Source organism: Symphalangus syndactylus, chromosome 12 (genome assembly GCF_028878055.3).
Source record: "Symphalangus syndactylus isolate Jambi chromosome 12, NHGRI_mSymSyn1-v2.1_pri, whole genome shotgun sequence".
NCBI classification, from domain to species: Eukaryota; Metazoa; Chordata; class Mammalia; order Primates; family Hylobatidae; genus Symphalangus; species Symphalangus syndactylus.
The window spans coordinates 141549190-141567622 of NC_072441.2; the positions used below are offsets into that span (position 1 = coordinate 141549190).

The 18433-nt window shown below is 38.6% G+C and overlaps 1 protein-coding gene across 5 annotated transcripts in view; it reads right to left on the reverse strand.

Moving 5' to 3' along the window:
* Positions 1-18433, reverse strand: part of LOC129468935 (protein argonaute-3) — a 133202-nt gene that overhangs the window by 58129 nt on the left and 56640 nt on the right. For 4 of the 5 annotated variants that reach the window (XM_055254949.2, XM_063627904.1, XM_063627905.1 and 1 more), the window contains one exon: positions 934-1068. In XM_055254949.2, coding sequence (XP_055110924.1) covers positions 934-1068 — 135 coding nt within the window. Of the gene's footprint in view, positions 1-933; positions 1069-4474; positions 4523-18433 lie in introns of all 5 variants that reach the window. The other variant, XM_055254951.2, reaches the window with a different exon arrangement.

Sequence of the window (18433 nt, forward strand, 5' to 3'; positions counted from 1 at the left end):
TTTATTACAATGACTATCTCTCTCTTGGTTACTGAATGGCAAAGAATGAATGATTACTGGAGCAAGCAGAATGTATTAAACTACTCTAATTGATTTGGGTGAACTGAAAGATGTTCAGTGAACAAACTTAAATGCTTCATTCAAACCACAAGCTGAAAATTATCTGCAATAAATAGGTAAAATCTTAAAAACAACATAATTATTTCTGGCTATTTAAGATCTAACAATATAAATAGAATTTATCCTACTCATTCTGATTAGAGAGTATCAGACTAAATACCTATAAAATACAGATTTCAGAACACTATTAAAATTATTTTTTATTTTTATTTTTGGGCAGCCACGTAGAGATGAATTTATCTGAGTTAAATGTACACATGATGCAACAGCACTGTACGAATTTTAGTTACTAAGTATAATAGATAAGATCAACAGTCAACTCTGTAACTTATATTAAATAACTATAATTCTAGAACAACACATGAAACAGGCTAGCCCCACATTTATACATTTTTAAGGGACTAAAATAAATAACTATCATTTCAGAAAAATAAGGAAGTCATTATATTTAGAATATGTTCAAAGAATAATTCTAGTTCTAAAATAACAAATATTTTTGGAGTGAGCTTCCTACCTTTAACAGTATTACTAAAGCATTTTCCCATGAGACATTCTTATCCCTTCAGCTAGTAAGGGAAAGTATTAACAAAAAATTAGCTGGTAGTGATACTAACTCCATTACTTGGCATTTCTTTCAAATACCACCTAAGATGTTATAGTAATGAATTTAATGTAATATTTTATTTTATAATTGATGTATAGTTTTACTGGTTACATTACATAGATTTTAATTATATAAGAAAACATTTTAATAAAAGGTTGTTATATCCATGCATTTTATAGTTAAGTTGTGCTAAATGCTAATTAATTCACCTTTTATCTCTTTGGTGAATTTTACCCGATGAGAATCAGTCAGAGGTCTTGGTTGTTCATCAATATTATGAATATCAAGAACTTCACACATGAACTGAATTACAGGTTGTGCTTTGTAGAAGGCAGTGGCAGAAACTAAGAAGAAAAACACAAATAATACAAATTAATGTTTCCCTAAAAAATTCAGAAACTTCATCTTAGGCTCCAAGATAACTATCTATAGAGTTAAAATGATCCCTTATGCACATTTATGTACATACCAATTTCCAAAATTAAGCAGTTTTAATTTGACCTCTGAGGCACAAATACAAAATGGCCAAATACTATACAGTTTTTATCATCTATCTCTTTCATCATGAGTAACTGATTCATTCCATTCTCTATAGAGAAGTGCTCTGGGTGAGACAAGGCTTGTAAGAGACAAAGAAGGCTGAAGCCCCATGGCAGATGAGATGGTTAGGTATTATTTCTTTTTTTCTTTTTAAAATAGAAACAAGGTCTCACTGTATTGCTCAGGCTGGTTTCCAACTCCTGAGCTCAAGCGATCCTCCCGCCTCAGCCTCCCAAAGTGATAGGATTACAGGTGTTAGCCACCACGCCTGGCCAGTATTATTTCTTAAACAAGGCTTTCTATGCCACCCTAGACTGTCTATTCTAAAGAGAGTTTTCCCTGTCTTGTAATGATTTGAAAAAACAGTGGTATTAGTCATTGGTGCTAAATCTAAGCTATATATATATATATATATATATATATATATATAGCTTTTTTTTTTTTTTTGAGACTGACTTTCACTCATTTCCCAGTCTACAGTGCAATGGCACAATCTTGGCTCACTGCAACCTCCGCCTCCCGAGTTCAAGCGACTCTCCCGCCTCAGCCTCTCGAGTAGCTGGGACTACAGGCATGCACCACCACGTCCAGCCAATTTAGCACTTCTAGTGGAGACGGGGTTTCTCCGTGTTGGTCAGGCTGGTCTCGAACTCCTGACCTCAGGTGATCTGCCTGCCTCGGCCTCCCAAAGTGCTGGGATTACAGGCATGAGCCACTGTGCTCAGCCTACAGATACTAATATTAAGGGTTAACTGTCCAATATTATTGAGCAATGGGTGGTTTTTTAACAGTCAACCAGTAAGATTTCTTAACCATGGGTTTTGGAACTAGAAGAGTTTCACCAACGGTTAGCAGATCACCATCACTCATTTCTTAGACACATACTTATTAATGGCTATTATGTGTTATGCAGGCACTGGGGATACAACAAAAAGTAAAACCATAAGAAGTAAGTTGCATGTTATCATGTTATTTTTCTACTCAAAAAAAAAAAAAAAAAACATGCCCACTGTCTGTTCAGCCAAGTGTAAACTTTATTTATTTATTTATTTATTTTTTAGACAGAGTCTCACTCTGTCGCCCAGGCCGGAGTGCAATGGCGTGATCTCAGCTTACTGCAACCTCCCCCTCCCAGATTCAAGCAATTCTCCAGCCTCAGCCTCGTGAGTAGCTGGGACTACAGGTGCCCACCACCACACCCGGCTAATTTTTGTATTTTTAGTAGAGACAAGGTTTTACCATGTTGGCCAGGCTGGATGGCTCACTCCTGTAATCCCAGCACTTTGGGAGGCCGAGGCGGAAGGATTACAAGGTCAGGAGTGTAAACTTTTTATGTGGGGATCTTTCTCTTGCTTTCCTTGGTTTAGCATTAAATGTCTTCCATAAAATGTTCCTTACCTCTGGGAGGATATTTTCAAAGCTTTAACAGTAGTTATCTCTGGATAAATGTGGGTGGTGAGACTACTGTGGGTATTTTATTTTCTTTAAAATATTTTTGGCTGGGCACGGTGGCTCACACCTGTAATCCCAGCACTTTGGGAGGCCGAGGTGGGTGGACTGCCTGAGCTCAGAAGTTCAAAACCAGCCCGGGCAACATGGTGAAACCCCATCTCTACTGAAAATACAAAAAAATTAGCCGGACGTAGTGGCGTGTGCCTGTAATCCCAGCTACTCAGGAGGCTGAGGCATGAGAATCGCTTGAACTTGGGAGGCCAAGGTTGCAGTGAGCCGAGATCACACCACTGCACTCCAGCCTGGGTGACAGAGTGAGATTCTGTCTCAAAAAAAAAAAGGTTATCTTGGCTAGGTACAGTGGCTCACACCTGTAATCCCAGCAGTTTGGGAGCACAAGGTGCATGGATCACTTGAAATTTGGAGTTCAAGATCAGCCTGGCCAACATGGTGAAACCCCATCTCTATTAAAAAATACAAAAATTAGCTGTGTGTGGTGGCACATGCCTGTAATCCCAGCTACTCAGAAGGCTAAGGCCAGAGAATCACTTGAACCCACGAGGCGAAGGTTGCAGTGAGCCGAGATTGCGCCACTACACTCCAGCCTGGGTGACAGAGCAAGACGTGTCATCTCAAAAAAAATTTTTTTTAAATATATTTTTTACTAAGAAAAAACATTTTTATCTTTATAACTTCATTTTTTGGTACTGAGTGCATACTGCTTTTTACTTCTTTATTACACAAATAATACATGAATAAAGTTTAATCATAAAAACTGAAACAATACAGAGATATACAAAGTGAAGACTCTCTCTAGTCTGAACCTCTCCCCTCCAATATCTCTAATAAGTAACCATTGTTAGTGCTTAGGTATGTATACATCCTCTCCTTTTAATATGCACTTAGATTTGTCAGAAAGGTGATTAAAAAAACAAAAATACTAATTTACAAAGATAAAAATGTAGGAATAACTTTTTAGATGAAATCAGATGATAAATGTTCTATGACTCATCATGATTTTAAAAATTAACAATACGTCTTAGAGATCTTTTCATGTCAGTACACCCTTTAATTGCTGCACACTATGTTACAGTATGGGTGCATGATAATTAAGTAAATAGGTACTCCCTTCCCCTCTTAATAAAAAAGAACACAAATGGTAAAACATCAGAAACACTATACTGTGCCTTGTATGTACTAATATGAAACTATATCATTCTTTCTCATAGCTGCAAGATATCCCATTGTATGAATGTACTTCATGTCCCCTAAGGGAGAGTTATGGGTTGTTTTTTACTATTACAAGCAATATTCCAATGAATGTTCCTGTGCGTGTATGTGTGTTTGTGTACGTATGTGTGTGTATTTATTTTTTTTTGGTATACATCCATGAGTACTTATTTTTTATTTTTATTTATTTATTCATTTATTTTTGAGACAGAGTCTCCCTCTGTAACCCAGGCTGGAGTGCGGTGGCGTGATCTCGGCTCACTGCAACCTCTGCCTCCCAGGTTCAGGCAATTCTCGTGCCTCAGCCTTCCAAGAGCTGGAATTACAGGCACGTGCCACAACACCCGGCTAATTTTTTAATTTTTAGTGGAGACGGGGTTTCACCATGTTGGCCAGGCTGGTCTCAAACTCCTGGCCTCAACTGATCCACCCGCCTTGGCCTCCCAAAGTGCTGGGATTACAGGCGTGAGCCACCGCGCCTGGCCCATGAGTATTTCTGTGGAAAAGATAAGAGAAATCAATACTCACTGCTAAACTTCCATCCAAATAAACTTTAGAAACATTTCCAGTTTCTAACTAATTAAAAAAAAAAAAAAGAGACTGTTAAGAATGTAACAGTATTCTGGGTATCTTATTCAAATCCATAATAGTTTTAAATATATATACATTATGTTCTTCTACTGAAAAATGTTGGAATATTATTGTGCACAAAAAGGAAGGCTGACAGGATACATATCAAATTTAAGTTATATGTTTATAATGCTTAAGTTCTTAAGCACATATTGATCTGGGTTAATTTTTAAAAAGTAAATGAAAAATAAATAGATAGTGAATAATATGCTTATTTTGCCTTTCTTTTAATCCTACAGGTAAAATTTATTCATTGGATTGCTATAACACCAGCATTCACAACTAATATTTCAGATACCACAAAGTTGTAATTACTTGTAACTACTAAACAAACATGCTAGAATTATTTCTCTTATTTAATCCTCTTCTACTATTTTTCCTTGTTTATTCCACTACACTCTGAATCATTTTACTGTTGACTATCTTCTCTACAGGAAGGTGGGCATTTGAGGTAAAAATTAAATTTAGTAATAAAAAACTCATAAAGAATGGGTTGAAATCAGCAAATATAGTTTTGAATTAGGAATAAATTTCAATGATCAAATATTTGCTTTTCTGTCCCTTGGATGAATTCTTAATATTTAATAAACCTACATATATATGTCGTTTATTCCTTCTTTCCCTTTCACAAATTAGCTAGTACTGAAAAATGTTTACATTTAACATTTTAAAAATCTATCAATAAAATATACTACATTAACATGTTACAGGAAATAAGCATATAATCATTTCCATAGATGGCAGTCCCCAAAAAGCAAGCATTTGATAAAATTCAGCACTGAACCAAATACTCTTACTGTACCAGGAGGAGAAGGGAACTTCCCTAATCTGGTAAAAGTTATTTACCAAAACTTAATGGTATTACAACCTGGCAGATACATAAAAAAGAAAAAAAAAACTCCATGGTGAATTCAACTTCATTTTACAGGAAGTTCCAGCTAGCATAGCAAAGCAAATTAGGAGAATAAAAAGTTAAAAGGTTGGAAAGAGAGAAACAAAATTATTACTCTTCACAACATTAATTGTGTGCATAGAAAACCCAATAAAATCTATGGACAAATTACAGAATTAATAATTCGGCAATGTTGCTAGATTTAAGGTCTACATATAAAAATAAATTATATTTTTATACACTAGCAACCTACTTAAAATGTAATTTAAAAATATACCACTTATGATCACAACAAAAAACATAAGGCATTTGAGATGAAATCTAAACAAAAGGTGTATAAGACCTATGGAAGTAATAAGTATCTCTGTTATTGAAAGATACTAGAGAAGATAGAAAAAATGGAGTAATACACCCTATTCATGTAAATTATCCCCAAATTAATCTTCAGTCACAACTTCAGTCAAAATATCAACAGGATGTAATCCTCTCTCCCCCTGGAACTTAAGATACTATAATTAACATGAAAACACAATGAAACAAGAATAGCCACAAGTCTTTTATTTATTTTTTTTAGATGGAGTCTTGCTCTGTTGGCCAGGCTGCTGGAGTGCAGCGGTGTAATCTCAGCTAACTGCAACCTCTGTCTCCCAGGTTCAAGCTATTCTCCTGCCTCAGCCTCCCAAGTAGCTGGGATTACGGGCATGTGCCACCATGCCCAGCTAATTTTTTTGTATTTTTAGTAGAGACGGAGTTCTCCATGTTGGCCAGGCTGGTCTCAAACTTCTGACCTCAGGTGATCCACCTGCTTTGGCCTCCCAAAGTGCTGGGATTACAGGCATGAGCCACCGCACCCAGCCAACAATTCTTAAGAATAAGGTCTGCTCTAGCATTCATCAAGATTTGTTATAATCCTATTCAAATAAAGAGACTGTGGGGCTAGACACATAGAACAGGCTTGAAAGCCTACCTCATACTATATACATAAACAAATTCCTATTCAGAGAACTAAATATGAAAAGGAAAACTAACATTTATTGAAAAATGTAGGATATCTTTATGGTCTTAAAAGTCTTAAAAGTAAGGAAGAATTTATTCAGCACAATACAAAAACTATAAACCATGAAAACTATAAGAAAAAAGACACCATAAATAAAACAAAGAAATAAAGCTAAAGATTGATAGAGGATATATACATAATATGTTTAACAAATGCTTAGTATCTAGAATATGTATAGAGCTCCTACAAATCAAAATAAAACAATAAAAAGTGGCAAAGGACATGAGCAAACATTTCATAGAAGACAAAGAGAAATATATACGAAAACAATATCAACCTATCATTTTATACCAATCAAGATGAGAAAAAACTTTTAAGGGTAACAAGCTGAAAATAAGCCAATGGAAGAATGAAAGCTCTCAGACTGTAGGAATATAAACTGATAAAGTCACTTAGGAAAGGAAGTGGAATATATAATAAATTGGAAGCTGTATATAATTTTCAACCCAGCACTTCTGTTACAGTGGAATATATACTCTAGAGAAATTCCCTGTCTCCAAAAGGAGACATGAATAAGAATGCTCATATCCTTATTGTAGCATTATTTGTAAGAGTAAAAAGAATGGAAACAACCTAAATATGTGTCAACATATTTGGATATTTTGTACTATAAACTGGATGGATAAATTGTACTATACTCATATAATTAAAATTAATGAGCAGCCACTAGAATTCAGATAAATAAAAGAGAAAGAATGGACATTACTTGAGGGGAGTTTAGGGGAAAATGTATCTAGATAACTATAACTAGGGAAAAGAAATTTACCAAAATAGACTAATGTTCAAAATACCAGTGGGATAATATTTCAATTCATAAACATAATACAGCTCTGAATGTATTAAGGTCATTTAAATTCCACTAAGGTTGTATAATATACTCTAAAACTCATATATATTTTATTAGATTTATTTATAATTGATAAACAAATTTCTGTTTCTTATTTTGCGAGGCTGAGGCGGGTGGATCAACTGAGGTCAGGAGTTCGAGACCAGCCTGGCCAATATGGTGAAACCCTGTCTCTACTAAAAGTACAAAAATTAGCTGGGCATGGTGGCAGGTGCGTGTAATCCTGGATACTCAGGAGGCTGAGGCAGGAGAATTGCTTGAACACAGGAGGAGGAGGTTGCAGTGAGTCAAGATCACGCCACTGCACTCCAGCCTGGGCGACAGATGGAGACTATGTCTCAAATCAACCCCAGAGAATACAGATGCTCCTTGACTTAAAATGGGATTACATCCTAATAAACACATCATAATTTGAAAATATTGTTAAGGCGAAAATGCTCTTAATACATCTAAACTACTCAACACTATAGGTAGCTTGGCCTACCTTAAATGTGCTCAGAACACTTACATGAGCCTACAGTTGCACAAAATCATCTGGCAACACAGTACACTGTACCCTTGTGATCACATGGCTGACTAGAAGCTGTGGTTTGCTGCTGCTGCGCAACATTGTGAGAGAATATTGTCCCATAAATACAATTTCTACTGAAGACATGCTACTTTTGCACCATCATAAAGTTGAAAAATCAGAAGTCAAACCATTCTAAGTTGAGGACTGGGTTTAACTTTAAAATAAACTGCCAAACTATTTTTCTTTTTTTTTTTGTTGAGATGGAGTCTCGCTCTGTCACCCAGGCTGGAGTGCAGTGGCATGATCTCAGCTCACTCCAACCTCCACCTCCCAGGTTCCAGTGATTCTCCCACCTCAGCCTCCCGAGTAGCTGGGATTACAGGCACATGTCACCACACCCGTCTAATTTTTTCTACTTTTAGTAGAGATAGGTTTTCACTATGTTGGCCAGGCTGGTCTTGAACTCCTGACCTCAAGCGATCTGCCTGTCTAGGCCTCCCAAAGTGCTGAGATTACAGGCGAGAGCCACTGCGTCTGGCCGCCAAACTATTTTTCAAAGTATTTGTACCATTTTACACTCCTACAATTTCTAGTTGCTCCGAATCTTTGTCAACGTTTGTTATTTTCAGTTTTTTAAATTAAATTTAGTCAATCTAGTACGTATGGGTGGTATCTCATTGTGGTTCTTTTTGAATTTCCTGAATGGACAACGATGTTCTGCATCTTCTCAAGGGCTCACTGACCATTCACATATACCTTTTTTTTTGAGACGGAGTTTTGCTAGTTGCCCAGGCTGGAGTGCGACGGTGCAATCTCGGCTCACTGAAACCTCTGCTGCCTGGGTTCAAGCAATTCTCCTGCCTCAGCCTCCTGAGTAGCTGGGACTACAGGTGACCGCCACCACGCCCGGCTAATTTTTGTACTTTTAGTAGAGATGGGGTTTCGCCATGTTGGTTGAGCTGGTCCCGAACTCCTGACATCAGGTGATCTGCCCGCCTCGGCCTCCCAAAGTGCTGGGATTACAGGTGTGAGCCCGACCACACATATTCTTTTGTGAAGTATGTGATTTTTACTACTACTTTTTTTCTATTTCTTACTGAGTTATGTACATCTTTCATAAATTCTGGACATAAGTGTTGTTCTGTTACGTTTTGCAAATGTGTTGTCTCAGCTGTAGCTTGTTTTTTTTTTTTTTTTTTTTGCTCTGTTGCCCTGGCAGAAGTACAGTGGTGATAATAATTACTGCAACCTCTAACTCCTGGGCTCAAGTAATCTTCTCACCTCATCCTCCTAAGAAGCTGGGAATAGGAGCATGCACCACCATGCTCAGCTAATTAAAAAAATTTTTTTGCTATGTTGCCCAGGCTGGTCTCAAACTCCTGGCCTCAAGCGATTCTCTTGCCTAGACCTTCCAAAGTGATGGGATTACATGTGTGAGCCAGTGCGCTGGCTGCCTTGACATTTTCTTCATGGTGTTCTCAAAAGGAGAAGCTTCTAATTGCACTGGTTGTCAATTTATTAAGAAATCCTAGCCAGGTGCAGTGGCTTATGCCTGTAATCCCAGCACTTTGGGAGGCCTAGGTGGGTGCATCACTTGAGGTCAGGGAGTTCGAGACCAGCCTGGCCAACATGGTAAAACCTCGTCTTTACTAAAAATACAAAAATTACCCAGGCGTGGTGGCATGCACCTGTGGTCCCAGCTACTCAGGAGGCTGAGGTGGGGGAATCGCTTGGACTCGGGAGGCAGAGGTTGCAGTGAGCCAAGATCAAGCCACTGCACTCCAGTCCAGGTAATAGGGAGATCCTATCTTGAAAGAAGAAAAAAATCTTTGCCTCGTCCAAGATCATGAATATTTTTCCCATTTTCTCTTGGAAATTTACCAGTTTTATCCTGGGATAAACTCTGAATTAAATTTTCTGTGTGGTGTTAAGTAGACTTAATTTTTTTATACAAATATCCAGTTGTTACATCATTTATTGAGAAGACTCACCTTTTTGGCATTCTATTATGTTGGGCTCTCTGTCAAAAATCAACCAGCCACATGAGTGGGTCTATTCTGGTAGTTATTCTGTAACCTGACAATCTTTACCCCAGTATCGCTGTTTTGATTTCAGTAGTTTTATAGCACGTCTTGAAAACAGGTAGTATAAATCCACCAACTTCGTTCTTCTTTAAAAGATTTTTTGGCTCTTCAAAATAGAAATGTTAAGTTCTTTGTACCAGCATATAAATCTTAGAATCAGCTTGACAATTATATATATATGTATATATATATGTATATATATATATATATATACATATACATATATATATATATTTTTTTTGAGACAGTGTCTTGCTCTGTCGCCCAGGCTGGAGTGCAGTGGTGATATCTCGGCTCACTGCAACCTCTGCCTCTTGGGTTCAAGCAATTCTCCTGCCTCAGCCTCCCGAGTAGCTGGGACTACAGGCACACGCCACCACGCCCGGCTAATTTTTTTTGTATTTTAGTAGAGATGGGGTTTCACCATGTTGCCTAGGCTGGTTGCAAACTCCTGAGCTCACGCAATCCACCTACCTCGGCCTCCCAAAGTAAGCCTGATGGGATTTCTATTGTATTGAGTTTATAGATCAATTTGGGGAGAATGAAATTCTTAACAATTTGAGACTTCTGGTCCAAGAACACCTCTTTACCTTCCTTGCCTTTCTTAGTAATGCTTTGTAGCTTTCAGCATGGGGGCCATGCACATCTTTACATTTATTCCTAAAAATTATGTTTTATGTTATGAATGGCACTTACTTTTTTTTTCATTTCAATTGTTGAATGCTGGTATTGTTATAGTGCTAGTATTCATTTTTGTATATGCAGTTAGCATCCTGTGACCTCACTAAATTCATTAATTCTAATAATTTTAATGGGGTTTGTTTTGGTAGATTCTTTAATGTAGCGCATTATGTCTTCTACAAAGAGATAGTTTTATTTCTTCCTTTACAAATTATGCCTTTTCCTTTTCTTGCTTTGCCACTGCCTGGGACCTCTAGTATGATTACTAAATAATGAGAGCAAGCATCCTTGCCTTGTTCTTGAATTTCGAGCAAAAGCATACAATCTCTTCACCACAGAAGTATGATGATGCCTGTATGCTTTTCTAAGTGTTTTTAATTAGCTAAAATATTTCCTTTTATTGCTAGTTTGTTGTAAATTTTTATCATGAGAATGTTTAAAATGTGTCAAATAATTTTCCTGTTGAGAAGATTATATTGTCTTTGTCAGGTGTTAGTACCAGGTATACCAGCCTCAAAAAATGAACTGGGGCCAGGCATGGTGGCTTATGGCTATAATCCCAGTGTTTTGGGAGGCCCAGATGGGAGAATTGCTTGAGCCCAGGAGTTCGAGACCAGCCTGAACAGCATAGCCCGGGAGGTTGAGGCTGCAGTGAGCCATGATCACACTACTGCATTCCAGCCTGGGTGACTGAGTAAGAACCTGTCTCAAAAAAAAAAAAAAAAAAATTCTGGGCGCAGTGGCTCACGCATGTAATCCCAGCACTTTGGGAGGTTGAGGTGGGCAGATCACAAGGTCAGGAGTTTCAGACACGCCTGGCCAACATGGTGAAACCCTGTCTCTACTAAAAAACAAAAATTAGCCGGGCGTGGTGGTGCATGCCTGTAAACCCAGCTACTTGGGAGGCTGAGGCAGGACAATGGCTTGAACCTGGGAGGTGGAGGTTGCAGTGAGCAGAGATCTCGACATTGCACTCCAGCCTGGGCGACAGCGAGACTCTGTCTCAAAAAAAAAAAAAAAAAAAAGCAGGGGGCGGGGGTGGGGGAAGCCTTTTCTATTTTCTGAAAGAATTTCTGAAAGATTGATGTTATTTTTCCTTACATGTTAGAAAAAACTCACTAGTGAAATCATTTGGGACTGGAGTTTTGTGAGGAGGAATTGTGAATTCAATTTATTTGATATAGGGCTATTCAGGCTTCTTTTTTGAGCCAATTTTGGTAAAGCTGTGGCTTGTCAAGGAATTTGTTTCACCTATCAAATTAATTGGCATAAAGTTGTTCATACCATTCCCTTATTAATCTTTCAATTCTGAAGAATCTTTAGTGATACCCCCACTTCATTCCTTATACTGGTAATCTGCTTTTTCCTAATTTCCCGATTAGTCTTGCTAGGAGTTTATTAATCCTAATTTTTTTAAACAACCAACAGTTGGCTTCATTGATATTCCGTACAGTTTTTTAATTAAATTTTGCTCTAATCTTTATTATTTCTTACTTTCTGCTTACTTTGGATTTAATATGCTCTTCTATTTCTAGCTTAAGTCAGAAACTGTGTAGCCAGCCTTTGAGATGGTCCCCAATGAGTCTTGACATATGGGATTCACAGCTTTGTACAGTCCCTTCCCATACTGAATATTAAGTAATCTGAGTAACCAATAGGATATTATAAAAATAAAAGAATGTAACTTTCATTGCTAGGTCTTAATGTTATTACATCTCCTGCCTTGCTCTCTCATGAATTCCTGCTCTGGAGGAAGCCAGCCACAATGTTGTGAGGATACTTACCCAGCCTTATAGAGAGGGCCACATGGCAAGGAACTGAGGCCTCCAGAACTAAGTTGTTACCAATTAAGTGAGTCCTACTGGAAGTGAATCCCCCAGGCCCTGTAAGGACTTCAGATGAATGCAGCCTCATGAACTAGAACCATCAAAGTCACTCCTAACTCACAGAAAATGTGTGAGATAGTTTATTGTTTTGAGTTACTATGTTTTGGAATAATTTGATATGCAGTGGTACATAACTAACAGATATAAAATAAGACTTAACCATCCACATATTTATTAAGTATATACTATGTCACAGATTCCTTTATGGGTTGAAATTTAGAGATAAACCAAACAAAGCCCCTGCCCTTTAAGAACAGATTCTGGGTTAAGATGGCAGATTAACAATGAGCATCTATTATCATTCTTCATTTCATTCCTTTCTCAAACTCCACTGTAACTATGAATTAAAAAAAAAAATTAAAGGTACAAACCTAGAAGGGAGAACAGAACAGGGGATATATCAACATTCTGAAAGATGAAAAGCACGTGAGCATGTTGGTGATAAAAGGATGGGAGTGATGCAGAAAAATAAAGAGAAAAGCAGTCTGAGAAGCAGGTAGAGTCCTATACCCTGTGCCTAGCTCACATTGATGAACAGCTGCCTCTTGTTCATCCTGGCACAGATCTGCAGGCACACTAACTGGAAAAGATACAACAGAGGCTCCCTGGAAGAAGGATGCCAGACACAGTTGAGAGCACAAGATTGTACCAAAAACAAAGGATTAAATGACTGTAACATATTAAATGCTGAATACAGAAGTTCCCCCAGCTAGAACTCCCAACTAGGCTTCCAGAATGCAGGCAACCACACTGCTATCCTTTAGGCAGGAGTTTAGAAGACTCACCTTTGGACAACCTGACCAGCCAAGAGAAGAGACCTAAGGATCCTAACATTGTGGATTCCCCAGCCTAAGCCCTCTGAAATCACCCTATGATGAGGCTCAGAGTAAACAAACCCTATCCATGCCTTCAGAGCATCCAGTGTTTTTAGATTAACACTGAATAGACAGTAATCGAGAATACTAGATATTGGATGAAAGCCTCCAAAATGGAAGACAGAGATCAAAACAAACAAAAAGGAATTTGGGGGAAGCACAAGCATGTACAGGAAGAACTGCAAAATAAATTATGCTCAGAGAGCTAAGAGAGGATACTGCATCTGTGAAACAAGAATAGCATGCTATGAAAGATAACACTTAGGAAATAAAACGTGTGAATTTTATGGTATGTAAATTAAACGTCAATACAGCTATTTTAAAAATGGAGTGATGCTTTCGAATTTCTGAAGAAAAATTATTTCCACCACAGAAAGTGCTAAACTATCATTTTAAGTTTGTTGATAAATACATTTTCTAATATATACATAGATATTATATATTTTATATATATATAAAATTTGCTCCCCAGGTACCCTATTCTCATGAAGCTTCTGAAAATTTTTTAAAAAGAGAAAAAAAAGAAACAAGATTATAGAACAAAGACAAAAGGAATTCCCAGGGCAACAGTGAAGCGTGATCTCAGGAAGACAGCTGCGCACCAAACAGAAAGGGCATAATTCAACCAGACTGAAACAGTGAGAATCAAGAGACAGATCTCATGAAGACTGTCACTGAGATTCCTGCATCCATTACTGTTTTTGTTTTTGGAGATGGAGTCTCACTCTGTCGCCCAGGCTGGGTGTGCAGTGGCGCAATCTTGGCTCACTGCAACCTCCACCTCCCGGATTCTCCTGTCTCAGCCTCCCGAGTAGCTGGGACTACAGGTGCTCGCCACCACGCCAGGCTAATTTTTTGTATTTTTAGTAGAGACGGGGTTTCACCGTGTTAGCCGGGATGGTCTTGATCTCCTGACCTCGTGATCCACCCCCCTCGGCCTCCCAAAGTGCTGGGATTACAGGCGTGAGCCACCGTGCCTGGCCACAAAAATAAATTTAACTGATATGTCTAAGACCTGAGATTTGCCTGCCAGGGACCTTGCTTCTTAAGGGATGCAGTACAGAGCTATGTTAAAGGTATTAGCACTGGAGGTAGAAGACTTGAACTTCTCCCCTTTAAATATAAACTATGTGACTTTCTGTCTCTAAGCTTCAGTTGATGATACTACCTAACTTATACAACTGTGGTGGAATTTACATGCAACACTGTAATATTAATAATTAATATAAAATGCTTAGCATTCTATCTGGTACATAAGAGGTAAATAACATCTTAAGGGAGATATAACTAACAAACATCAGATTCACTATGATGGTCTTTTTATTTTTTTGAGACAGGGTCTCGTTCTGTCACCCAGGCTGGAGTACAGTGGTGAGTTCATGGCTCACTGGAACCTCCACCTCCCGGCTCAAGTGATTCTCCCACCTCAACCTCCCGAGTAGCCAGGATTAGAAGCTCACGCTATCATGCCTGGCTAATTTTTGTATTTTCTGTAGAGACAGGGTTTCACCATCTTGCCCAGGCTGGTCTCAAACTCCTGGACTCAAGCAATCCACCCACCTCAACCTCCCAAAAATGCTGGGATTACAGGTGTAAGCTACCATGCTCAGCCACTATGATGGTCTTAAAATCTGTGAATTACAATAATAAAATGCAAGTTGCAAATGGGCTGGCCTCAAAACAAGCTAAAGAAATATTCTGCATTTCATCAAATCTAAGATGCCATTGATGGTAAAGTGCACCAGTATTTTACGTATTCTTTAAAAAGAAACCTGCCAATTGAACTGTGACAAACCATCAATTTTAAGATATCTCCCAATTTCAGAGATGTTGAAATGTAAACAAAAAATTTTGAGTCTTAGACTGGTAAAATACAGTAAGTTTAATTACACAGTTGAAAGTTAGGTTATTAAACGCCAATAGAACAATCATTCTCAAGACCAATCACACAATAAGAGAGAATTGCTCCCTTTCTTAGAGTACTCTTCCATGCTTATTTCCATCACCAATGTCACCTAGCTCCCACCTGTCATTTCCTGAGGGAAACATCCCTCAACCAGCGAGACTACAATGGATCCCTCCCTTTTATGCTTCCATTGCACTTGGTATTTTCCTTTACAGTACTTGTTATAGTGCTCAATTACCAGTCTTCTCCAGCTGATTTCAAGTTCAATAAAGGCTGTTTAGCTCAGTGCATATACCACGTACAAGGCTTGCAAAATCAAAATCATGCAAAAGCAAAAAAGGAAATGTAAGCAAGTAAGATGGTCAGTGCAATATTTCTCATTATTTTTCACAGCATTTTATTGGGAATTAATAAACCTTTGTTGCAGGCTTTATGGAAAACAGTATGGAGGTTCCTCAAAAAATTAAAAATAGAACTACTATATGATCTAGCAATCCCACTTCAGGGACTACATGCAAAGTAAATAAAATCACTATCTCAAGGAGACCCCTGCACTCCCATGTTCACTGCAGCATTTTTCACAACAGCCAAGATATGGAAACAACCTAAGTGACCACTGACAGACAAATGGATAAAAAGAATGTGGTATATACATAAAATGGAGTATTATTTAGCCTTTAAAAGAAGGAAGTCTTGTCATTTGTGACAAAATGGATGAACCTGGAGGATATTATGTTAAATAAAATAAGCAAGACACAGAAAGACAAATACTGTGTGATCTCACATGTGGAATCTAAGAAAGCTCAACTCACAGAAACAGAGGTTAGAATGGTAGTTACCCAGGGCTGACGGCTGAGGGCTGAGGCAAATGGTGAGATGTTGGTCAAAGCATATAAACTTTCAGTTATAAGATGAGTAAGTTCTGGAGACCTAATGTACTGCATGGTGACTATAATTATTATTGTATACTTGAAATACGCTGAGAGTAAATTTCATGTTCTTATGTCTCTCACATACCTATGAGGTGACTGTTATATTAATTAGCTTGATTGTGGTAATCATTTCACAATGCATATTATCAAAAATCACATTGTATACCTCAAATACATGTAACTTTTACTTGTTAATCATACCTGAATAAAGCTGGGGAAAAAATAAACCAACTTCAAATGTTAGGCTTTATTTCCATTTCATTAAGTTACCATAGGTCTTTTTTTTTTTTTTTCTTCTTTGAGACAGAGTCTTGCTCTGTCGCCCAGGCTGGAGTACAGTGGCAAGATCTCGGCTCACTGCAACCTCTGCCTCCCGGGTTCAAGCGATTCTCCTGCCTCAGCCTCCTGAGTAGCTGGGATTACAGGTGTGCGCCACCATGTCCAACTGATTTTTGTTATTTTTAGTAGAGACAGGGTTTCACCATGTTGAGCAGGCTGGTCTCGAACTCCTGATCTCATGATCTGCCCACCTCAGCCTTCCAAAGTGCTGGGATTACAGGTGTGAGCTACCACGCCTGGCCCATAGGTCTTTTTTTTTTTTTTTTTTTTAATCAATCTTATTTTTTTGCCTCCCAACAGCACAAGTTGTACTTGGCTCACATAAACATACTCTCATATTATTCTTAAATCTTTTTGGTCTATCTCTTCTCCCAACCTAGGTACCTTATTCCATTTCTCTTTTTTCTTCCTAAAACGATCCACACATCTTGAAATTGGTATTTGTCCCATCTGTTTAATAATTTTACTTTATTTGTATGTACCTAGTATATACTTTTGTTCTAAGTTTATATAAATAATAACATATCCTTTTGCTTTTTTTTTTTTTTTTTTTTTTGAAACAGAGTCTTACTCTGTTGCCCAGGCTGGAGTGCAATGGCGTGATCTCGGCTCACTGCAACCTCCGTCTCCAGGGATCAAGAAATTCTCCTGCCTCAGCCTCCCTAGTAGCTGGGATTACAGGCACACGCCACCATGCCAGGCTAATTTTTTTTTTTTTCTGAGACAGAATCTTGCTCTGTCGCCCAAGCTGGAGCGCAGTGGCATGATCTCGGCTCGCTGCAACCTCTGCCTCCTGGGTTCAACTGAATCTCCTGCCTCAGCCTCCCGAGTAGCTGGGACAACAGGTGCGTGCCACCACGTCTGGCTGATTTTTGTATTTTTAGTAGAGATGGGGTTTCACCATGTTGGCCAGGCTAGTCTTGAACTCCTGACCGCAAGTGATCCACCTGCCTTGGCCTCCCAAAGTGCTAGGGTTACAGGCATGAGCCACCGTGCCTGGCCCCTTTTGCTATTTACTCACCCCCAACATTTTCTTTCTTTCTTTTTTTTTTTTTTTTTGAGACAGAGTCTTACTCTGTCGCCCAGGCTGGAATACAGTGGCGCAATCTCAGCTCACTGCAACTTCTGCCTTCTAGGTTCAAGTGATTCTCCTGCCTCAGCCTCCCAAGTAGCTGGGATTATAGACGTGCATCATCAGGCCCGGTTAGTTTCTGTATGTTTAGTAGAGACAGGGTTAAGCCATGTTGGCCAGGCTGGTCTCGAACTCCTGACCTCAAGTGATCCACCCTCCTTGGCCTCCCAAAGTGCTGGGATTACAGGTCTGAGCCACTAGGCCCAGCCCATTTTTTCTTTTCTTTTTTCTTTTTTGAGGCAGAGTCTCACTCTGTTGCCTAGGCTGGAGTACAGAGGTGTGATCTCAGCTCACTGCAACCTCCGCCTCCTGGGTTCAAGTGATTCTCATGCCTCAACCCCCAAGTAGCTGGGATTATAGACGTGCACTACCACACCTGGCTAATTTTTGTATTTTTCGTAGAGATGGGGTTTTGCCACGTAGGCCAGGCTGGTCTCGAACTCCTGGCCTCATATGATCCGAAGGCCTCTGCCTCCCAAAGTGCTGGGATTACAGGCATGAGCCATGATGTCTGGGTACAACATTGTTTTAATAATTCACGTTGATACATATAGATCTGGTTCATTCATTTAACTGTTATGTAGTACACCACAATATTATGTAACTATTTATGTGCTGTTTATTCATTCTACTACTGACAGGAATTTAGGCTGTTTCCAATTTTCTGCTATTACATATAATGTTTCAAGCACACATGCAAGATACCTCTTTATGG